This window comes from Anarrhichthys ocellatus, unplaced genomic scaffold (assembly GCF_004355925.1).
Source record: "Anarrhichthys ocellatus isolate YVR2014 unplaced genomic scaffold, GSC_Weel_1.0 scaffold51, whole genome shotgun sequence".
Lineage (NCBI taxonomy): Eukaryota > Metazoa > Chordata > Actinopteri > Perciformes > Anarhichadidae > Anarrhichthys > Anarrhichthys ocellatus.
This window is the reverse complement of record NW_022280081.1, coordinates 1,365,270-1,389,896: the sequence shown is the minus strand read 5'-3', so window position 1 is coordinate 1,389,896 and position 24,627 is coordinate 1,365,270. Positions and strand designations below refer to the sequence as shown.

At 42.9% G+C, this 24,627-nt stretch overlaps 2 protein-coding genes across 9 annotated transcripts in view; one reads left to right on the top strand and one right to left on the bottom strand.

The window, feature by feature from the left end:
* fgf14 (fibroblast growth factor 14) overlaps positions 1 to 24,050 on the top strand; it is a 113,284-nt gene extending 89,234 nt beyond the window's left edge. For 6 of the 8 annotated variants that reach the window (XM_031870106.1, XM_031870108.1, XM_031870111.1 and 3 more), the window contains exons 4-5: positions 18,542 to 18,740; positions 20,315 to 24,050. In XM_031870106.1, the coding sequence (XP_031725966.1) occupies positions 18,542 to 18,740; positions 20,315 to 20,457 (342 nt within the window). In that variant the 3' untranslated portion in view covers positions 20,458 to 24,050. The remainder of the gene's footprint in view (positions 1 to 18,541; positions 18,741 to 20,314) is intronic. The other 2 variants (XR_004213555.1, XR_004213556.1) reach the window with 2 other exon arrangements.
* itgbl1 (integrin, beta-like 1) overlaps positions 22,662 to 24,627 on the bottom strand; it is a 53,537-nt gene continuing 51,571 nt past the window's right edge. The window contains exon 11 of the mRNA XM_031870105.1: positions 22,662 to 24,624. Coding sequence (XP_031725965.1) covers positions 24,536 to 24,624 — 89 coding nt within the window. The 3' untranslated portion in view covers positions 22,662 to 24,535. The remainder of the gene's footprint in view (positions 24,625 to 24,627) is intronic.

Sequence of the window (24,627 nt, the reverse complement as noted above, 5' to 3'; positions counted from 1 at the left end):
GGCAAGGATAAGACTTGCAAATGAACCCCAATGGCTCTCTTGATGGGACCAAGAATGACAGCAGTAATTCCCGGGAGTACCTTGACAGAACTTGAGAACTTTGCAAACGTGCACCATATTTTTCTTGCAACCCGATCAAAGCAGACTGGGCTTTTTTTAGGGAGGGGGAAGAGACAGGCACTAAAACGGAAAGTTTCAGACAGGGAGAATACAGGTATATTCAGACAGACGGTAGCAGGAAAACAAAGTACTCTTTGAACATTAAAGAATGTGAACATGCTCTCGTAAAAGAAAACAAATACAAGCATGAACCAGAAAATAAGCATATATGTCCCCATGATGACTAAAACCCTTTCACGTACCCTTCTATTATTAACTTCAACTCAGCAGTTAGTATCACCTTTCTGCTACACTTTCCAATTCATACCAAGCACTATGAGCCTCTGTTAATGTCTCCTTGTTCCCAGTGCTATCCTGTATTCCCTTGTTTTCCTCTGAAACTGCTTGAAAAATCCCCTTTCAATCAGTGGGCCTTTATAGTGCTTGGATACAGTCTGCCAAAACAGAAGAGGAGGCTCAAAGAACAGGGAATTCAGGTCTCCATCATTGTTTCGCATATGTTAGTATGCAGAAATTTAGATGGCGTCATTGTCATTTCTCCATGAATCAGAGCAAACACGTCTGGCCTGTTCACTGTATTAATGACCCTCGTTCTTGCCTAATTGCTTTCCCAGTGTGTAAATGTCAAGCACCATGCAAATACAAATGACACACTTGCACTTGTTGCCTCAAGAGCAGTGCAATGTGCAAATGACCAGCGGAGGGATGAGGGCTCGCTTTCATGTCGCTCATTATATATATATATATATATATATATATATACAGTATATACGTCTGATGTATAAAGTGGACACGGTGTAAGTAATGCAACATTAAATGCAAATCATACTGCACTGTAGTAAGACTAGCTCTGACCCGTACATATAAATGTTTGTACTGTGTGATCTTGTGGTTACGGTACTTACACCACAGCTTTGCAGCAGAGGCCGGCAGGTTAGAAGCCGGTATTGTGTGATACGCCCACGCACGCTCTTCTACTAGAAAAGCTATCTGCATTTAAAAATATTCACATGCAGGAAAAGGAAGCTTTGCTTGTATGGTCTCGAAAAAAAACCCACAAGCAGCCATTTCAAAACTTGTGTTACACACTCTCCTGTTAAGTCAAATATGTCCTGTCAATTTTTCTATGCGTCTGCACATTTCATTTTATAAGGCCTATGAAATACTGTCACATGCTGTCACCAGGCTCCTGGATTGTTGCCCAAGGCGATGTATCCTCATGGTTCGTATGATATCTTACAAAAAGATTTTAATCATTTTCTGTGCATCCTCCTCGGAATATCAAGCAACATGTGTCATACAATCTTTTCAAAATAAACATCCAGCTTCACAGGAAACCACTTGGTTAGGTTTAGGAAAAGATTGTGGTTTGGCTTAAAATAACTATGGAAGTGGGGCTACTTAAGTACGGAAGTTACGTGACAAACAAATCAACGTTGACTTCTGGTTCCACACCGGACGCAAACAGTGGTCTCCTGGATGCTCTCCTTTGCCGGAGTGGCCCAAGGCAACGTATTCTCATACGGTCTCAACGGTTCGTATGATATCTTACAAAAAGTTGCTTTTCATTTTCCGTGCATTCTCCTAGGAATGTCAAGCAACATGTGTCAATGTACCCTTATTACATGCATACAACATTGTCTTCACAGAAAAGTACTTGGAAAAGATCATGGTTTGGCTTAAAATATATATAGAAGCGGGGCTGCTTAAGTACGGAAGTTACATGACAAACTAGCGCTGGGCGGTATGACCAAAAATGCATATCACACTATTTTGTAAGATTCTGGCGGTTTCACGGTATGTCACGGTATTTTTTTTCCGCGTTAAAGCATTAATTAATTAACGCCGAAGAGAACCGGCCGGTCAACCGGCCAGCGAGCGGTGAACAGCTGATTGTGTGGCGTGTCTTCCGTTCCGTCACTTCCTGTTTCCTTCACCTACATTCCCCTGCGTCCTAAGCCCCTCCATGTACAGCTTCTTATCAGTCTATTTTCTGATCCTCACTCCGAAGCAGAAGGTGGCGGTATTGCACCAATAAGATGGATGCCACCCGCCGTAAAAGTAGATGAAGAGGAAGAAGAAGTGGCTCACAGTGACGAACAATATATTTTGCTGCCTGTTGAAGAGCGACAGAAGTTGTTTCGGCTGTATGACGGCATATGAAAAATTCATATTATACGGGAAATTAAAACCGGTATACCGGTTGAACCGGTATACCACCCAGCCCTATGACAAACAAATAAACACTGACTTCTGGTTCCACACCGGCTGCAACAGTGGTCTCTTGGATTCTCACCTTTGCCGCAGTTGCCCAAGGCAAAGTATTTTTCGGAAAACATTGTGGTTTAGCCTAAAATAACTGTTCTGCGACAAATAAACTTTGACTTCTGATTCCACATGGGATGCAAACAGTGATCTCCTGTTTGCATTGTTCTAAAAGTCATGTGTTTTTTAATCTACCCATGGTGACTGTCGCTAAGTAATGGGTCGCTCTTCAATCTGAAAATCGGCAGTTCAATCCACGGCTCCCCGGCATGGTAGCCCCTGCAATCAGTGTATGAATCGGTGTGAATGGGTGAATGACATGTAGTGTAAAAGAGGTTTGAGTGGTCAGAAGACTAGAAAAGTTCTATACAAGTCCATTTACCATTTACCCTCCTGCATACGTCTAATTTACGTCTAATAAGCTCTTTATACTTCCTGGTTCACAATTACTTGAATTCATATGAATTGATTTTGTGTGATATATACAAATTACAGTGCATTACTTTTCGTTATAGCAATGAACAGTGTATGAAAACAGCCTGCCCAGGGTGAGAGGCACCAAGGGGCTGCTGGGATACCAATAAGCAAGAATACTTTTCTTTGTTTGTTAAAAAGATTTATTTTTACCACTTTATCTATCTATAATAACCAATGCATGGGGCTAACTGGATACATATAGAGGAAAGTATTAGCCCTTGTTGAAATGTTTGCCAGAGTGTTTTGAACCAGCCAGAACTTTCTTGAAATTAAGTAACAGTTGACATTTATCAGAGCAGTCAGTCTCAACGAATTGATTAAAATGTATGAAAATATCCTCTGTGAAGAAATGCTGACAGTGCTGCTTTTAAAACCGTCAACCTTTAGGAGTTTCTCCGTGTGATATGTAGCACATTTTACAGCTTTTGTCCTGAGATGATGTTGCAGAAAGGCACTGATAAGCATTCTTCCCCATACATTGTGTTTTTTCCATTTGATTATAAGACAGACTAAATGTATTGGACTAATGCATAAGAGCTTGAGGCAACAGAGCTGCAGGTAGTCAAGTACTGACTACATCCAGTTCTGTTTTCCCCAAATCCAATATCGCAGCTGATTGGCAGGCCGGTTGGTTTCGTGCTTCCTTTCTGGCTGGCTGGTTGTATCACTCAGCCTTGAAGCTGTAGCCATGCCACATTTTATCCTCAGAGAGAGAGACAGACTGTCGGGGAATCCTCCGCTGTCCTCCCCTCATGCACAGACACTCAGGCTGAGTGCTCCGGCTGCCTGTCAACAGGGTTTCAGGAGGGATGGACACTAAAATGGCCCCACTACAGTCACATTTTCAAAAATACCAAAAGGAAAGCAGGACTCTGTAACCAAATCCCTCAATCCTATTATATATTGAACCAGGCACTTTGAGGAAATCACAGCTTTAGTATAGCTTTTTGTCCCATAAAGCTGTTCAGGTCTTCCGGCCTACCACAATGCAGTTCCAACATCTGACTTTATAGACCGCCCTTCATCACAGACATGTGGTAAAAACTGTTTGAACCTGGCTAACCCTTCATTATGCCAGCAGTAATAGAGATGACTGTTTATGTAATGGTCTCGCATCCAGATTATGCCCTGCACTACCACCGCTATAACCTCATAGTGCCTATTTCATAATCTTACCATCCATGACGACCTCTGACCTGCCTTTCCAGAGACACAGACAGCTGTAATCTGTCGGTGTTGATTTATGTAGAAATTTGGAGCACTAAACCTGACTATAAGCGCATGTACAGGAGGTTTGGCAGTAAGAGTAAGAATCCCATTTACAAGGGGAAATATATATTATCGTGATGATCCTGGGAAGGGTCTTTGGAGGTTTGCATCAAAAGATCCTACCAGTGCATTTGTTTTAGCTTCACAATTCCGAATCCGTTATAATTTACATTTTTGCTACCCCTTTTTTAAAAATAGTTTTTGTAATAATATTGTTTGGGTTTCAATTTTTGATGATTTCTTTTGTTTTCTACAAATCCAGGCCGCCTTTGGTTTCCATTTTATTCCTCATTATATGAAAATCCATAAGCAAACGCTTGAAACATGCTCTCTAACCCCTAGACCACCAGGGAGACCTGCGGTGGGTAATGGCAAAGGTGACAATGAACTGCAATAGTCAGTGAATGTCAGAGAGTTTGCACTGTATAAAGTTTCAATCATAACAGTGTTAAAGTAGCGAGACAGAAACACTGACAACTCAGTGGTAGCGACCTGTCAATCACAAAGCAACCCCGCACTAAAGCCTACTCTGCTTTATGGTCTATTTGACTCTAAACAGACCATAATTTACTAAACGAACATCATGCTGTATTGAAGCAATCTGCCGGGAGGAGAGTGGTCACTCCCAGGAGACAGATGCCCTGTCAGCTGCCGCAGCTACTCGAATCTAGTCAGCTCAAACTCCAGCATCACGAGTCATGAGGGGCTGGAAGAGCCCTCGGTCTGACCTGTGTAAGGGCAGCATCAGAAAGTTTACTGATCCGCCGGAGAATCAGGCAGTCCCCCTGGGATCAGAACTCTGGTGCTGCCGTTTGCACTAGCTAGTTCAAACTGACTGTTAACTGGGGATACATGTCCCGGAGTTTTTGCACACCACTCCGGTGAAGCAGCCTTCTGGGTTAGGTTGTGAGGTCGTTTTTTTGTTTCTGCCTCTTTGGATTCAATCCAATAAAATAAACCATTAAATTGCGCCGGGCATGTATTATTGATAAGACCCATACTTCTTCGTTCTGTGGACTGAGGCTGACCGGATGCTACAGTGACTCCGAACATTGCTAGTTGGCAGTAGATACACATGCACAATACACATACGTATTTGACATGAAGTCGAAACTGTTTGATTTAAATGAATTCAATGTTGTAAACTAATATTCTGGCCAGATCTTACAGGTTGCACATTTAAACTGCTGAGCATTATGCTGTAAAATTTCAGTTTATGTTTGTTGTTGAATATTTACAGCTGCGGATTAAAACACATTTATTGTTAGTTAGCATTACCGGCACCAGGCTGTTGTTTACAGGATTGACTACCCACGTTCATGTAATGAAGGAAGATGTCACCTAGGGATAACTTGATGTGTTTTTAATACTTCTAGAGGGCTATTGCACAGAAGAGTAAGATACATATATCAAGCTTTGGATACACAGACAATACTTATAGTTGAATTCATTCATTGTTGGTTTTGGTCTTTTCGTGGATCTTGATGGCAATTACAAATGTATAGAATATAATCCACTTTATCCTTTTAGTCTTGGTGAAAGTTTTTACAACCCTCGGTTGGTGACTTGAACCCCTTCGGCTGTAATAGGTTAACGAAAAAACCAGAGAGGGGCCTGAATTTAACAACAACAGTAATAAAAATGAAAGTAGTCCCAGAAGCTCGACTGCTAACAGAAACCAAGGGCGCTGCTGCTAAAAATAAAACACCATCACTAAGATGAGTAAGAAGACCAGCACGCTGAATGTTAAAAACAAAAAATCAACACTCGCTCTCTTCTCACATGCTGCAATCTATTCACGTAAATTAACGCTCGCCAGAGTTCAGAGCCGAGATGAGGAAGATGTTGAAGTGCAAAGTAGCAAGAGAGAGAGAGACAGAGTCGCCGCCAAGTGAATCTACATGGAGAGGACATGCATTTCCTCTTTTAAAAATAACTGGGACACTGTTCCTGAGGGTGTAAACAACACAAACAGAGCAGAGAGGAGAAACAGCTCCATACCTGGAAACACCTTTTGCATTTCTCCATCTGTGTGTAAATCTGCCTTATTTCCCTTTGTGTGTACTTGGACTTGCGGGGGTGTGCACTTCAGCAGATTTGTATGTGTGTGTGTGTGTGCGTGAGACATGCATGCTAAATGCACACACACACACACACTGATGTACGTGTAACTCCATTGATCTAGGTGGTGGTGGTTGTGCTTTGTTTGTGTTTGTTTGCTCACCAACAGACTTTCCTACAATATGTTTTTTTTTTTTTTAATTTATTGAGTACGAACAATGCATGTTTTTTTTCTTCCTTTAATTCCAAAGATATTTGCGTTCTCGGTGTGTTTATCTAAACTGACCCTCATAATAATAATTATTGCTGCTCCAGTTTTGGCTGGCGCTTGTTTACGTTTCTTCGTTGTGGCTTCAAAATCCAGCAAAACCAACCCAGCAAGTAATTAAGAAATACAAAATTTCAAGATTTAACAGCAAAACAAAATGTCATGACAAACCGTCTTCACTTGATTGGAAAATGTGGTGTTAACTCAAAGAACCTTCTTTTTTTTGGCAGCAGCCTTGGGTTGCTCTATAACTTTCATAAAATAAAAAGGTCCGCAGACTGTGTATAAGAAGTGGACGTGGTCACCATGACGTCAGCCATTTGTTTGTGGACTACTGTTTTAATGCCTCAAGTTTGGCATTCAGGCCATCGCCATCTTGTTTTTTTAGAACCAGAAGTGACAAGAGAGGGTGAAGCCAAGTACAACCGAATGCTGAATAAGACATTTTTAGGCGAGCCAAAAGAAGCAATTAACTCTCTTGAACTGAAAACACACTTTGAAAAGGTTAAAGTTGTAAGACAGAAATACGGACAACTGCAAGACCGGACAACGCTGTGGGAACGACCCCCGTCCAAAAGCATTCCCTGCTTTATTTCACTCTAAGTGGACCATAATTTACTAAATGAACAACATGCTGTACTGAAGAAGACTTGAAACTAGAGATTAAAACCATAAACTCATGTTTACAATGTTTACTGAGGTAATAAATCAAGAGAGAAGTAATTTTCTCATAGACTCCTATAGAACCAAAGAAGTTGCCCCCTGATGGCCTTTATAAAGAATGCAGGCACTTCAGCATTGGCTTCACTTTTTCAGCATACACCAGGTTTGTCTTCCACTGAGAATAGCATCATCTCTGTGTCACATTTCTAGGCATAGACTAAGTGTGTGTGTGTGTGTGTATGTGTGTGTGAAATGTTCCAGGGGAGCTGCACTGGGCCAGTGTCAAAGGGTCTAAGTCTTCAGGGAATCTTTATTGAACACTTAAGTGCTTCTGGTGGCCAAATACCTTCAAGGTGTTGGTGCTTTTTATCACCCGTAAAAGAAAAGGTTCTTTACTTTGGTTAAAATGGAAGTATTGCAACAACAGCATGTTAAGGTGACCATATGCAAATAGTCTGTTAGGAGTACATTCAAATAAAGTCATATATCACACGGTAAATTTGCAGCAGGGCTTTGGAGTGCAGACTGCTGGCTTACTGTTTTATGGCTGCAGATCTGACGTTTTTTCATTATCAGTAGACAGAGATGCTTTACTTTTTAGTAAAGTAAACAGAGTGCAAAGGGATGACAATTCACCCCATCTGTATCCAGATAGCATTATGCAAAATACAGTTCAAAACGTCACGAAATTGCACAGGCTGGTCTCATCCGGCAAAAAATAATGCGGCGTAAATCGTAGATGTCCCATGAAATGATTGTGTATGTTATCCAAGTGATCATGACGAGGAAGTATAAAGGCCGCAAAAGCCCACACACGGCGGGTTGGGAGTGGAGGTGGATGGGTCCAACAAACTGCGATCTTTCAGACAGGAGACCACCATTTCATAAGTCGACGTGTATTTATTTGTCACGTAACTTGTGTACTTCTGTCATGGCATTTCCGTAGTTATTTTAACCCAAACAACAATCTTCTCCTAAACCTAACCAAGGGGTTTTGTTGCCTAAACCCAACAAAGTTGTTTCCTGTGTAGACAGAAGTTAATTTTGGAAAGACCTTATGCATCTAACGAGTGGACATTTACACGTGTTGCTGGCTTTCGTAAGAAAACGCATGAAAAAAGTAACTTTTTGTAACACATCACACGAACCGTTTTGTGAGGATACGTTTAGTTGCAAAATTCTCCAATTGTAAAAAGAAAAATGAACTATCCATAATTATTTACTTTTGACCATGTCATTCATGAAACATGATATTATTTGCGTCGCCTGTGAATTGCTGATGTCTTCATCAGTTGTAGCTAATAATTTGCTCCAGCTCATCCGGTACAACATTGGAGTCATCGTTGCAAAGGGTAGCAGATCCGAGTGTCAGTGAAGATAAAGAGCAAAGTCAAGGATTGTTCCTTTGACATTTGGACTTTGAGGCTCCTTGATAGCACTTTGACTTCTCTCCTCTTTACGCTGTCGTACTCAAATGTTCATAAAAACATACCCCGTCGAGCACTGCCTTTTCATTTTTTCACTTTCAGACAAAACCAGCTGGTTGCGAGCATTCTCAGACCTTCAAGTTATTGTCATACTTTTCCTAAAAACAATATGTAGGAAAAATGTTCTATTATCATCAGCACATATACCTCCAGTCATGTCATATATATTCTAATCACTCAAGGTAAAAAAAAAACTAGATTGAAACTGTACACCGTCTGTGTACATAATTCATCCAGCTGTTTACCCCGTGACTCTCCTCCTCTTCCTCCTCTGGGTTTGATAATCAGACAGGTCTGCTGGAGCCCTCGTTGTCTGCACGCACCGCTGCCGCCGCCGTCGTGACTCTTATGCATATGAGAGCGGCTCGGCATCATGAATGCAGCTCAGCTTTCTGGAGGTTGACCTTTTTCCATGGATTAATAGGTTTTATACTGGCAGCATTAATAAACAATTTCTCAGTTTCCACAGTTGGGGTATAACGAGCAGTCACTCTGCATACTAATATGCCCCCCCCCCCATCCCCATGCGAGCCTTCTGTCACCTACATTTAGACGGTCATGCTCGTCAATCACAACACCCGTTATGTGATTTTCTTTTCTTTTTTTTGTCTCTAAAGGATGTTTGTTTCAGAGTGACTCGCTTTGCTCTCTTGTCTTTTAAAGCCTGTTCACTCTTTTTTATTTTAGACTCCTACTCTCTCCGTCTGTCTCTGCCTCTTCCTTTTCGGTTGTGTTATTTTTCTTTATAAATCCTCACAGGATCTGCCTCCCTTTCTCCTCAACCACTCTCCTCTGCCTTCACGTGATTGTTCATCTCCTCTTTTATTTCTGCTGCTGTCTTTGTAGCCTCGGCGACCGGGGTCTGATTATGTGGTGGCTGAGCGGTTTTTGGCCCCTCGCGCTGTCTGTGGCCAAGGTCAATTATGGCCTTCCCTCGCAGAGCAGGGAGCCGCAGATGTGGAGCGCCGGGCCTGGGAGGGAAGGAGAGGGAGGGCGAGGTTTGGAGTGGGAAGAAAATCAACCATTTGGTGCCGCAAAAAAATCATTTGATTTTCCACATGGTGTGAAAGAGTGCTCCGTGTCCGAGTTTCACTCTCTCTTTTTCTTCTTCCAGGCCGCCCATATTTTTCACACGTTGGGTAGAATTAAAGGGCAAACAACTTTCTCTTTCATTTGTATGTTGATATGTGGGGATGCTCGATCAATATTGACATATTATCGCCTAATTAGGACATTATGGACGTGTGATAAGATAATGTAAGAACGCGATGAAAAGAGTTTGGCTTGTCATTTAAATTCAACACTCAAACACAAATTAGGGATGCGGCATTTTCAGTCCCGATACCGATACCTAAACTTTGATAATCGGTCCATACAGAGCACTGATCGGATACCAGTGTTTGATTAATTAAGAAGCTGACTGGAATCATTTTTATGTATTTAAGGCAACATCAGGCTCAACTTAAACATTGCTCTCCTATCTTTGAAAAACAAAATGTAACAAACAAATATATAGACGTAAATGTACTAAATTGTTATTTATTAAAATAATGGTATCCGGTACCAGATCGGCCCATTGTCACAGTGCCTTATCCGATCCACCGATATATCCATATCGGTGGATCTCTACTTAAAATGCAATCAACCATATCTGAAGTCAGTTGCTCTGATCTTCACATCAAACTGGTCAACGTGACAGACAAGTCGAGCGTTGCTCCACAAACAACCGACCTCCGCTTGCTTTGACTCCGTCAACGAACTTTGTGTGCGTCTGAGTGGAGGCGTTTTGGTTAGCCACAATTACGGCCTTGGCACCAACTCCTGTGATTGTTTTGACGCTGGGCTGTTTTTGCATGTGCCCGACGAGTAATCAGCGCCCGGCGCGTACCTGGACCGCCGCCACAAAACGTTGTGTCTAATCACAGCAGCCGACCGACCTGCGGCGCCGCTCACCTGACGGAGAAAAAAAGTCAAATTAATTACCTCATTGAGGCAACTCAGGGAGCCATGAAGGAAAACAAAACTATTACACGTAGTTCTGCGCTGTAGGCTGGACATTGTAAATCTAGAGTTGTATGTACGTATGTATTTAATATCTCATTATGTCACCTGCCCAGACAGGAGCCTTCCCTCCCTTTTTTCCTGACAACTTGGACATAATAAGCAGCCGTTTAATAAACTGCTCGCTGCTGACGCACAATAAATCTTAATGTGCACGATAAAAAGAATAACGATGGGGTCGAGCCTGTGCGTCGTCCAGAGGGAGTGTTTGTTTATATGACATTAAACATGCTGGACGGCCTCGCGCTTGTAATGTAATGGTACTACTTTATCGACATGCAGAGCGGAGTGATCAGGTGTGTCTCCTAACTTACTTTACACATAACACTACATGGTGTCAGAAGATGGCCAAATTCCCACCTCCCGAAAACTTCGACTTCTCTCGCCCGGATCAATGGCCGGAGTGGCGCCAGAGGTTTCATCGCTTCAGGATAGCAACGAAACTCAATAAAGAACCCGGAGAAGTACAGGTCTGTACGCTTCTCTACTCGTTGGGGAAAGAAGCCGAACATGTTTTCAAAACGTTCACGTTTATGGAAGAGGACGAGGAAGATGCAGATGATTATGAGACTGTAATGGCGAAACTGGATGGGTATTTTGTACCGAAGGTGAATACGATTAATGAAAGGGCACGTTTCCATCAGCGCACTCAAAAGCACGGAGAAACCTCGGAGGAGTACATCAGAAGCCTGTATGAGCTAGCTGATACCTGTGCATTTGCAGATGTGAAAAATGAAAATATCCGCGACAGGTTAGTCATAGGGATATTAGATAAAGAGCTATCAGAGAAGCTACAGCTAATGCCAGACTTGACGCTCGATAAAGCGGTAGAGCTAGTGCGGCAGTCTGAGCAAGTAAAAGGGCATATTAGCCAGCAGGGAGCTAATGCTAACTGTTCTGAATTGAGTGAAGTAGCTTACAAGCAGCGTGCGCAATACAATGAAAAACAGAGAAACGGACGCTGGCATACAAAAGAGGCCAGAGCGAAACAAGGTGATAAGGGACACAAATGTTCTAGATGTGGCAGAGTGCATGCTAAAGAAGACAATTGTGCCGCACGTGATGCAGAATGCCACAAGTGTAAGAAGCTAGGACATTTTGCAGCAGTATGCCGTTCCCGCGTGATCAACGAGGTCACAGCACCCTACAAGGGGGGAGACGGGAGAGACGTTCAATCCCTGGGGGAAATTACAGATGTGGACGACTCAAACAAATTATGGACGGTAAAACTGCCGGTGCAAGATATTAAAATAGAATTTAAAATCGACACAGGGGTAGATTTAAGTGTCATTTCAGAAAAGACTTTTAACCTCCTGACAAATAAGCCACGACTGAAAACTGGTGTAACCAAATTAGGCAGCCCAGTAGGTAGAGTGAACTGCAAGGGTTACTTCACAGCTACTACTGAGTGGAAAAAGCAAACATTCAGGTTTAAAGTAAATGTGATAAAGGGGCCACATGGCAGCAACCTGCTAAGCCGTAATGTAGCTATTGCTATGGGCCTAGTTAAGCGAATAGAAGAGATCAAAAGCACAGAGTATTTGAGTGAGGCCAGCCCAGCAGACATAGGCAGACTGAAGATAAAGCCAATCAGACTGCAGGAGGATGCTGTACCCTACAGTGTGACTACGGCAAGGCGCGTGTCAGTGCCTATGCTCCCTAAAGTAAAAAAAGAACTGGACCGCATGGTAGCTAGTGGCGTGATAGAGCCAATCAAGGAGCCCACGGAGTGGTGTGCTCCGGTGGTTGCTGTACCCAAGAAGAACAAAGAGCAGCCAAGGATTTGCGTTGATCTAAAACGCCTGAATAAATCAGTAAAGAGGGAGAAGTTTATTATGCCCACAATAGATGACATCCTACCTAAACTCGCAGGTGCAAAAGTGTTTTCCCTTTTGGACGCAGCAAGTGGTTTCTGGCAGATACCACTAGACAGAGAGAGTGCCAAACTCACTACCTTCATAACTCCCTTTGGAAGGTATTTCTTTAATAGACTGCCATTTGGAATCACAAGTGCACCAGAAATCTTTCAACGTGAAATGACGGCGCTCTTGCAAGATCAAGAAGGCCTGGCGGTTTACATGGATGACATCCTTATTTATTCAGACTCGGAAGAAGTCCATGAAGTGAGACGTCAGCGACGACTCAACTACCTTGGACACTGCATCGATGAGCATGGCATTCGGCCAGATGAAGCTAAGGTCAAGGCCGTCACTCAGCTTGAGCCACCAAACAATGTCACTGATCTGAGAAGGATCCTGGGGATGATACACTACTTAGGCAGGTACCTGCCAAACCTGTCTGACGTCACCAAACCCCTCAACGACCTACTCAAAAACGACGTGGCATGGAGTGCAGTGCAGGAGGAGGCCTTTAAGAAGGTAAAACAACTCATCACAGAGTCACCTGTACTAGCATTCCCCCGATGTGAGTAAGCCTACCATTATCAGTGCAGATGCTAGTAGTTATGGCTTAGGTGGAGTCCTGCTACAGAAACATGATGAACAGTTGAAACCAGTAGCATTTTGTTCCAGAACACTCACTGATGCTGAGCAACGCTACGCGCAAATTGAAAAGGAGTGTCTTGCTGCAGTGTGGGCCTGTGAGAAGTTTTCCAGGTACCTCTATGGACTAGACTCCTTTACTCTACAGAGTGATCACAAGCCACTTATTCCCTTGATCAACTGTAAAGATCTCGACTCAGAGCCTATGAGGTGTCAGAGACTTTTACTACGTATGATGCGTTACAACCCTACAGCGGTGTATGTGCCGGGGAAACAACTTATCATAGCAGATACACTGTCTAGACATCCCCAGGCTACTGTCACACAGGAAATCGCGGAGCTGACCAGTGAAATCGAAGCCTATGAGAAAGCAATCCACGAGTCATGGCCCATTTCACCCACCAAGCTCGACATAGTCAAACAACAGACCCTACAGGACGCAGAACTGCAGATGGTTCAACACTACGTGATGTCGGGATGGCCCAAATATGCTGTTAAAGTGCCTAACAAGGTAAAAGACTACTACACTTCCAGACATCACCTCACGGTTTCAGAAGGACTGGTGTTGTATAATGATAGAATAGTAGTACCACTGATGATGAGGTCTGAGATATTACAGCGCATACATGATGGACATCAAGGCATAGTGAAGTGCCGGGAGCGGGCTAGGTGTAGTGTGTGGTGGCCTGGAGTAAGCAAGCACATCCAGGACGCTGTCAGCACATGTAAGGACTGTCAGGAGTCCAAGCCGACCCAGAAAAGAGAACCTCTGATCACTACCCCGCTACCCAGTCGCCCATGGGAAAGAGTAGCAGCTGACATATGTGAGCTGAACAAACAGAACTTCTTGGTAGTTGTAGACTATTTTTCACGATATATAGAAATAGCCTACCTCAACGAACCCAAATGAACTTGTCACAGACAATGGCCCCCAATTTTCAGGCAGAGCTTTCGTGCAGTTCTCTAAGGAGTATGATTTCAGACATATCACCTCCAGTCCTCACTACCCTCAAGCAAATGGTGAGGCAGAGAGAGCTGTGCAGACAGCCAAACAGATCCTGAAACAAACTGACCCTTTCTTAGCCCTCTTGGTCTACAGAGCGACCCCGCTTCAAGCCACAGGCGTGAGCCCAGCTCAGCTCATGCTTGGCAGACAAATCGGTACTGCAGTTCCTACACTGGAGGCTAATCTACAACCTGGATGGCCAGACCTCCACAAAGTGAGACAGAACGATGAGAGGATGAAACAGAGCTACAGGCAAGCCTACAATGACAAGAATAACGTCAGAACTCTACCAGACCTACAGCCTGGAACCAGCGTTGCTGTGAAGCTGGATGATGAGAGAGGCTGGACAAAGTCTGCTTCGGTCATTAAGCAAGGTGACACACCGAGGTCATACCTAGTCCAGACGGATAAAGGAGTACTGCGCAGGAACCGTCGCCATCTGAGACCTCTCCAAAGCCCTACAGAGACTTTCCAGGAGGGAGGGGACGGATGTATAGTGAACGATGGAGAGTTAAGTTCACCTGGTTCTGATGCAGACACACCTCCTGTTACATCTCAAGATACTATGACACAGACTGCAACACGCACAACCTCCAGCAGCAGAATTGTAAAACCACCAGACCGATACGGAGAGTATGTTAAGTAGTTAGGACATAGTCTGCATCAAGTGGCAGAATAATCCACTGCAGCTATGTTGGTGGCTGGTAGTCCACCCAGATCACAATAGTTCAGGATTGGTTTATGTTAAATGATTTCATTAATACAAAATAAAACTGTTAAGTGCCAGTGTAAGTGCCACAAGAAGTTTAAATCCTGAAGAGATTTTGAAAAGTAAATGTATGTTGTTATGATACTGTGTTACTTAATAGAGCATTCGTTCTGAGTTTTACAATGACCAGTTAGACGTACAGAAGATGTTGACAGACGACATTATGCCTTTTTGCAGCATGTCTTAAATGACTCAAAGAAAGGGTGATGTAATGTAATGGTACTACTTTATCGACATGCAGAGCGGAGTGATCAGGTGTGCGTGATGTCAGATGTGGGCGTGCGCAGTCCGCGGTCCGCACTGGGAGTTATATGAATCCAGTCAGTCAACAGTCTTGGTGTTATGCTAATGTTGAGCTAATAAAGTTAGCCAAAGATACTACGGTCTCCTAACTTACTTTACACATAACACTACAGCGCTCAAGGTTTCATCATGTACGGCTCAGTTTTTTTATTGCTTCAGTCTGCCTATCAATGTCTCTGCCCAGCTGTTGTAGTCGACTACCGAAGCAACATTAATAGTTTTCGTCCTAATCCCTCCATTTGCCACCGGTCGATGCTGTTGTTTTTGCATGGTGCGTTTTGGCGCCTCGACACTCGGGAATGCCCACGAGTCCTCAATCAAGGGTAGAGAGAGGACACTTACAAATACAGCTGGGTGCTCCTCGGGATCGCTACGGTTCATCCCAAGTGTCTCTCCGCTCCTTTCCTGCTCAGCTCTGCTTTCAGAGGATAAGCTCCGACAGGAGTGGTGCTCCAAGGGGCTAATTGCAGCATAACCATGTGTTCAAAACTGAGCATTTAGCTCATACATAACATCCCTTGCAGATACAATACAGGAGATTTATAAAATATCTATGAAATCAAAGTATATTGAAACTAGGCCTGTCACGGTAATTACGTTATTGACTCATCGTATGAAGCCAGAATGAACAGAAGGGTTTTCTATACCATTATAAGACTTGTGCATATTGCAGACATTGCACATTTTTTAAACAGAGCCAGAGTGTCCATTTTATTTATTGCTTTGGTTGAGTATTTTTATTTAATTTTTTAATTTTATTTATTTAGAATAATTTCATATTTATTTTACACTCCAGTTCCGATGTCTAAATATTCTTAAGAATGAATAGTTAATTGCTCTTTGAAAGGGTGCACTTGCATTATTATGCTATTACATAGTCATATCAGTGGAATGAAATGTAATATTAATGTCTTAATATGACAATAATATCGTCAATTTGAATTATTTCTGGGACAATTTATTGTCCAACAAAAGTAGTTATTTCGACAGGCCTGGGTGTAACATGGAAACATTACTGCCAGTATTACTGTTGATCCTATTATTGATATAGCTATTATTAAAATAATATGGTTTTATGCCTCTGTGCCAGCGATAGCTGGCTTTCTCTCGATACCACAGTAATTATTGTTTTTGGATTGTCCGTCCATTCCATTCTTGTCAATGTGATATCTCACGGAATTTCTTCAAATTTGGCACAAACGTTCAAGCAAAGTCAAGGATGAACTGATTAGATATTGGAGGTCAAAGGTCACTGTTACCTCACAAAACACGCTTTTGGCCATAACTCAAGAATTCATAGGCTAATTGTGACAATTTCACAGGATGTAAGAAGTAATGACATTTTTGGACAGATATTGATGTAAACTTCAATCTTCTTGCTAAACTTGCTCAACTTTTTGATGGATTGCCATGCAATTTTGTGCAGACACCCATAGTCTTTGTCTTACCTTACACGGCAGCAGGATTATCGTGATATCATGAATGCGTTTAGCAGTTTATGTAGTTCAGACCAATCAGCGCTCTATGAAGAGTGTGACGACATGGAGAGGTGGTGATAGATAGATAGATGTTCGTCCAATCAGCTGCCAAGTATTTTTTGAAAGTGTCCTTTTTCCGAATAGTTGCCAACGACGGCCTCTCACATGGTTCTGTGTAACAAACCATTTGACGTGTCAGGTTGCTACTTTTAATCTACTAGATGGATTGGCACAAATGTGGTATGCACGTTCATATCATCCTCAGGATGAACCGCAATAAGATAAGATAATGAGATAACGCTCCATTGGTCTCGAGGGAAATTGTTGTGCTGCAGTTGCAGTACAACAAAACGAAATCTCACTTTGATTTATGAGCCGATACCTGCAAAGCTAATGACATGCCCATCAGCCTTGCAAATCTTAAGCCTGTGAACATGGTAAACATCACAGCTGCTGAACATCAGCGTGTTAACATTGTTACTGTGGACATGTACAGTTGTCAGATTTTAGGCACAAAGCAACGCTGTGCTTGCGTGGCCTCACAGAGCCGCTAGCCTGGCTGTATAGTCATGTCAATTTTAAGACATCTACACACAAGCTGTAGCCATATTTTTAGCATAATCTCCTTTCAGATTTACCTGCATCATTGGCTGAATCAAAAGGTGGAATTTCCAAAAAAAGTTTTTTTTCTTTCCATCGTCTTCGTCAGAGACCCTGTTTGATAAAATTGCGAATGTTTATTTTTCTAGCACGGAAAGTAATCCTGGTTGGAAGATCGACAAAATCATCTGACACGATGTAAATTCTGCTCATTTGTCGCAAAGCAAATGAAAGTATTCCTTGTTTTGGTTACCTCGAGAAGCCTCCAGACTCTGAGACTAACAACCCCGGCACCACGGGTGCATCAGGGGATTTATTGTATTTTTTTTTACATTTACTGTCAGTAGTGTCAGCCAGCTCAGTGTGAACTGCTCACAACAGATGCGGTGAAACTCTCCATTGTGAACGAGTGCGCTTTGATTATATACCGCCCCGATAAATGTCTTTACTTTTAGCCGGGCAGGGCGGGACAGTGTGGCTACGCTCTTTATTACCCTTCTGGTATGGAGAAGAATGGTCGACAGTGCAGAGAGACGTGGCCATATTGGGGTGTAAAAGGATTGAGGAGTCCACTTGATTAGTTCTATCATTATTCCTACAAAGTCCAGAAGGCAGTCATAGACAAATTGCTGATGGAAGACATAGTATTTGGGAGGGATGATCCCATTTGGGTTCAACCAATTAAAAAGAAATGTCTAAGGAACAGGGGAGTGTTGCTGATGTTTCCAGCACTGCAGGTGCGAGGGTCAGTGCCCAACAATATATACTTTCGGCCGGGAACATGAGCTAATTGACTAAACGAGTGCTCTTACATCTGATGTCAAGGTTGAGGGCCAAGGTGAGGATGAGAGTTGCATTTCATCCCGAGCAGGTCATTAGGCTTGGCTTGAGACACGATTATAGCGAGATGGACTCTGCAGCTCTAATTCGTTTCACAACAGATGGAAGTCCATTTCACCTGGCGAGGCAGTTTCTGCAATATTATTACTTGTGTGCATGAAATAAAGGTGACCCCCCAGAACAGTTTGAATATGAATTATGAATCCGACATCTGTTTCATTCTTACGTAATGTGAACTGTGAATTATTATTTGGAGTCCGACTGGAATGTGTTACATTCAGAGGAAATCTTCATTGTATTGTTTTCTTTCTTTTTTGGTTTTCAAAGAGCCTGTTCTTACAATAACACCCGGTGCTTGTGTCTGTCCCTGCAGGAACTCTTTACAGCGGAGTGCAAGTTCAAAGAGTCGGTGTTTGAGAACTACTATGTGATCTACTCGTCTATGTTGTACAGACAACAGGAGTCGGGGAGAGCTTGGTTCCTAGGGCTCAATAAAGAGGGCCAAGCAATGAAGGGGAACCGGGTGAAAAAAACCAAACCAGCTGCTCACTTCCTGCCCAAGCCATTAGAAGGTACGTACTGTGATAGACTTTAGAACTGCACAGAGGTTAAAGGGAGGTTAACAATCCATTTATAATCTGGTAGGCACAGATATATATATATATTTCTTTTTTTCTATTATTAGTATTTTTTGTATTAAATAGATATAGTTTTTCACTATAGGTGTGGTAGTATTTAATATCTTTTTCTTTTTGTCAACTATTTTAATGAAAAGACTAACTTTCATTCCACTGTACTTTATCAATCCTACATACACCATCTTACTGCACAGTAGAGTGTAATAATCCGCAAGTGAAAATAGTCCCCGACAAATGTACTATTTCCTTCTGTTTGAGCATAATTTCCTAAAAACTACAGTGCCCAGCTGTATCAGGAAATTACGGAGCCTTTTAAAAAAAAAAAAACGTTAAAATCATTTTTTACGTGTTCATTAGGAACCAAAGAACTTGGGGCTGAGTTGGAATAAATTGAGAGATGAGCGAACACATTAGTGGGTTTAATCTTTTCATCACCAGCTTTATCCTTTAAAGGGACAGATCCAAGATGTGTGCAAGGTGCACAACTTCCAGGACCCACCCATCATATATGGCAACAGAACTATCAGAGATGGATTTGTGATATTGTAGGGCAAACAAATCTAAAGCTATCTGCTTGGGCAGTTTCCATTTGCTTTTAGGGGCTTTATTTCAATAGTTCTTTCATAATAGTATAAAAAAATACAGTATAAGTAAAGCAGGATAAAAACAGAGCTTAACAGCTTTCAATATTTATTTACTTCAAGACTAAAGGGGCAACATTTCCTCCATATTTTCTCTCCACTTTTTGGTGCCTGAAGGAGTTTATCAGCTGTCAACATTGCAAGAGGCCTCGCTACTGTAAGCAGTGCTGTTTTTGCAGAAGGAAACATAACTGTAGCATAACATGAATGTAGGTGGAGACACAAATAAATCCTGATGTATTTGGGTGAAAAACAGTTAAAAAATCACGACTATCCTTGTTACATTACGAGACAGATGCCCCATACTACAAGGCCTGTCCCTGTAGTGATGATACAACTATGTGATTCATTGACATATTCTTGTAATTATGTGCTGATTCGCTGATTTTGCTGTACAGTACAGTGCAGGAGGCAGGACAGTTCTGTGAGTGCAGCATGAAGTGCTGATAGTCCAGCTGATGCCGCAGTCACTCACTGTCAGTCAACCGGCCTGATTGCTTCCCGACCGATTTAAAACGTGGAATCAAGTTGAAGTGTCCCGTCAAGACCGCAGTAGACAGCTGTAAAGTGTTGGATAATGAGGCACTTTTCAATGTTTTGTTGAAAAGCATTTGCTTAGATTAAGAATCAGCCCTCACGGAGACAAAAGCAGGTCAGGACGCCCATGGGCAAAAAATGTCATCATCTCCTTTGAAGGTTTTAAGGAATTTCTGCCTGTGTAGTATCTTTTGCAAAAGTACACAACAACAGATATTGTGGGGAAGATGGTTTTCGAAAGTCAAACTCTAAAAGTGCAGTCGGGAAGTTCTCGCTAACAGCTCTGTTCTTTGTCTCTCTGCTTTCTCTCCTCTTCGCCCGCCCCTCCAGTTGCCATGTACAGAGAGCCATCGTTGCACGACGTTGGAGAGACGGTGCCCAAGGCGGCGGCGCCTCCCAGTAAAAGCACAAGTGAGCCGGCGGTGATGAACGGAGGTAAACCTGTAAGCAAGCCCGACAAGCCTGCCACATAGCCCCGCACCAGTACCCAACACGTGTGTGTGTGTGTGTGTGTGCACGCGGAGGTGGGAAAGGTGGTGGGGAGTGACGGAGACTAGACTCTAGACCCTCTTTTCTTCTGGGGACCAGATCCAGGCGAAAACCACCCCTTCCCTTTTTCGTGCTCCACTTTCTCCAGCCTCGCCCTCCCTTTTCTCCAGCCGGTCCTCGACATGGACGCATGGACAACGAGGCGGCTGAGTTTCTCCGGCACACAGGAGGGAAAAAAGAGGACCTCTGATCATGGAATGCCTTTAGATTCCCCTTAAAAACTGTGAGAACCCTGTGTTTCACGGCCATGCTCGTGGCATTTTGCTTGCCAGGCGGTTCGTACAAGAACACCACCCCCCCCCCCTCTCTCTCTCTCTCTCTGTGATGGCCCCCTGCTACAGCAGCAGAGTCTGTGTACCTTCAGATCTATTTTCTATACCACAGTTCACCAGCTATGTTCTGGGATAGAGACTGTATAGATAGAGCAAATATTTGGACTGTCGTCCTCTATTTTTTACCAGTACGTTCTCCCCTTCTCCCTCTCTTCTATCTCTAGACACACTCTTTTTTTCCTCTTTGTCAAGTAACCTAGAAAAGATAAAAACGTTTTGCAGGGGAGTTGTTTGATTTTGTAAGAAACACATTCAAACAGATGTGGCAACACATACACAAACAAAAAAATTAAAATTTTTGTGTTGCCCGCAACAGGCACAGACACACACACACACACACACTTACAGACAGACACACACAGTTGGTGGAGGGGGACAAATCAATGTGTTGCTTGTTTTTTCTTTTCTTTTTACAGCGGATAGAAACACACTGGAGGCTGGCAGAGAGCTCCTGCAATCATAGTTGATGAAGTGCTAATTACCGCCACTGCAATCAATGCGAGGAGCTCCCTACACACACACAAACGCACACACTAACACACACGCGCGTTTCTAAACAGACCTCTGCGTGTGGGCGGTAGAGCGCTGTAAGGAATGGTGTCTACATATCACTATCTAAGTCCCAGTAGCGGTTTCCGTTCCGCCTTCTCTGGTAAATAGAAGAAAACCTGAAGTCTATTTTTCTTTAATCTCATTTCAGAGTGTGGGCTCTAGGAATATCTCTAGGCCTTGTGGGCCTCTGTCCCTCACTCACTGACTTCTTTAGACTACGAGGCAAAGGCTCGTGGCTTTGACCCAGATGGTGGACGACTGCAGCACTAGCAGCCATTTTATGGCAGCGTCTATTCAAAAAAAGCCAGAAAAACAACATGGCTGAAAACCAGTAGGCGACATTTATACTGGCTGCATCCCTATTTGGTTCGGCAAACCTAAAGCATGGGCAAAGGTTAATGTTGTGTTCTCTCTTCTTGCAGCAGTTATAAAAGAGATGGCTTATATTGTAACATTTTCACTGTATAAAACTTAGGGAAAATGAATATTATAAATCATAACTTTTTAAATGACTAGATATTGTTATTATTAATATTATTACTACGAGAGGATTTGTCTCCTAGTTCAGCATGCAGAGTCCAGTACCGATCATCTTGGCCTATCACGTGCCTGTTTGGACCTCGATTCCCGGCATGCAAAAACAGGTTCCCAGTCCCCGTCACTGGGCCCCGAAGGTGCCTAACCCACTGGATACATCCGTGTAGAGGACACGTAGCATTATCCATTGACAAGCCACACTCAGATGTGTTCAACTCTGAAAATGACCAAAGTCTTTTCCCAGGAAATTAAACCGATTCTTTGCAAAAGAAAACAAATCAGATTCAATCAATCGAAGCTTTCACTGTGATTGCGTTTGTTCCGTGCGACAGAATCAACTCCACTCCCCACCCCCCAAAGGTCTTTACCTGGTGTCATTTTAGAGATGTGCGTATACCTTGAATTAATCACGTGCATGTATTTTCTACGAAGAGCAAGGTATGGGTACCGCTCTTTGATCGGCGTCGCCACGGGAGCGCTGGAGTCGGGTGCTGGGAGTTGCATGTTGCAGGCTGCAGCACACTCACAGCGGATCCGAAGGTAAACCCGCTGCACTCTCCGTTTCGGCATCTTCATCACGACTGTTAGCGGTTTATCAGAGCTCTGTCTGAATCGATCAATTCATAACGTTCGTCTTGTTCTGAAGGAATTTTTTCCCCCGAATAGTTTTGTTAGATAAGATTTAGAATACGGAGTAGATTGTTGCTGCTGTGTGCGTGATGCTAAAACTGCAATTTATGTTCAGAAGTTGATTTGATGAATGTGATTTTATTGGGTTTACACATGATCGTTTCTTATTACAGCACATTGAAGCGCATTAGTTGGAATACTTATCTGTACAAAGCTCTTAAATGGCATACGATGCACACACACACGCACACACACACAGGAGCTGGAAACCACTGTAGTTGTATTTGGGGCTGATGTTCTGTCCTCATTACAGCCAATCATCCTCCACTCTTACAAACTCTACATGCAGGGCTGGCTGCTGCTCCAGCCCTGCGGTCCAGATAACTGGCTTCTCCGAGGCTGACTTTATTTTTGTAAATGCCCGGTGTGTAAATGTACATCTCTGTTTGGATCTCTGTAGCCACTATTTCATTTCACATTTATTTTTTTCTTCTAATTTGTCTTGTAGCCTATACGGGTTGTGCTTGATGTCGTCTCCTGATACCGATCATGTTTGCTTTGCCCCCCCCCTCCCCCTCTTTTCAGATGTGTCACGAGAATCTTCTAGCAAACGTCTCCGTTTCCAACCTCTTGTTTTATACACTGTCCCATCTGTTGCATGGGGAGAGGATGGCATCAATGAACTGCATGTAGTAGGCTATGTCTATCGAGAACTGTTGGTATGTACCGCTAATTTTACATACATATATGCAACGAGTTTGTCTACACTATACAGTTTGTGTTCGTTGTAGACGCACATACAACATATTGAATAGAATATTTATACAAAAAGGTGTACTGTAATGTCAGTAACATACTTAATGCAATATAGGGTGCAGTATATTATTGCACCTGTCACTTTCGATGGGACAAAGAAAACGGAGGGGTTTGGCTAGTTTAAGCATGAAAAAAAAAGAAAAAAAGGCCAAAGTAGAATTTACATTAAATTTTCTTTGTGACTTCTCATCGGCTCTCTTTTCAAGTGGTGACTGAGCTCTTGTGTCAATGCAGCTCTCATCCCCTGATGCCACCTTTTCGAAGTGTCATGGACATCCAGCATGCCACAACGGAACTATGTATGCCCTCTCTTTGTTTCCTCCACGTAGAAGTTTAACCTCGTCACTTGTGTGTGTTGAAATGTTGGAAATGTCCGTCACGTACCTTCGGTACAGCGTGGCTTTCATTGGCAGATTGTTTGGTTTCCGGTGGAAAAGAATAGGCACTGTTAAAATGATTTATTTTCAACAACAAAAAAAAGAAATATATATACCATTGCAAGTATGCCCATTGGAGTTATGTCATGTTATAACAGATTTGTAACCATGTATGATTAAGGTCTTCGCATTGTTTTCCATGCAAACATGTTGTCATGCGGCACATTCAATGTTTTATTATTAAAAAAAAGAAATAAAAACCTCAAACAGTAACCTCCGCCTCAACTTTGAGTGAACTTTCCGTCCAATTGTGGGGCAACACTCCGCTCCGTACCAGTTAAAAACAGATCTACATCATCAAAAAAAAACTCACTTTAATTATTCTTCCCTTTCCAACATTTGGATTCATCATGTATCTGCATCATATCATGTGTAGCCATCTGGAATACGTAAGCGTTCCTACAAACAAACAAAAAAAATCATACATAGAGCTGTTTTGGAAACAAATGTTTACATGGTAATATGTTTCTTTCACACCTACAATAAGGATCACTTGTAACCAGTACAATAAAAGAATGAATGCTGTTAGTGATATGCAGAGTTATATCCAGGTTTAGTTTAGTCGTCTCCCTCCTCCCGTGGTTTTTCCTGGCTGCTGTGTTTTCTAACCAGCCTGGTCGTGACGATCAGCGGCGCTCCTGGTCGCTCCGGGCAGCCAGGCCTCTCTTGTCTCTTAACGCCAGCGTCCTCTCCCCCCTTCAGTACTCTTCTCCCACCCAGATTTCACAGGCGTTCCCCGTCCAGCCGTCCCAGCACTCGCAGTTGCCGCAATTGCACACCCCATTCCCTG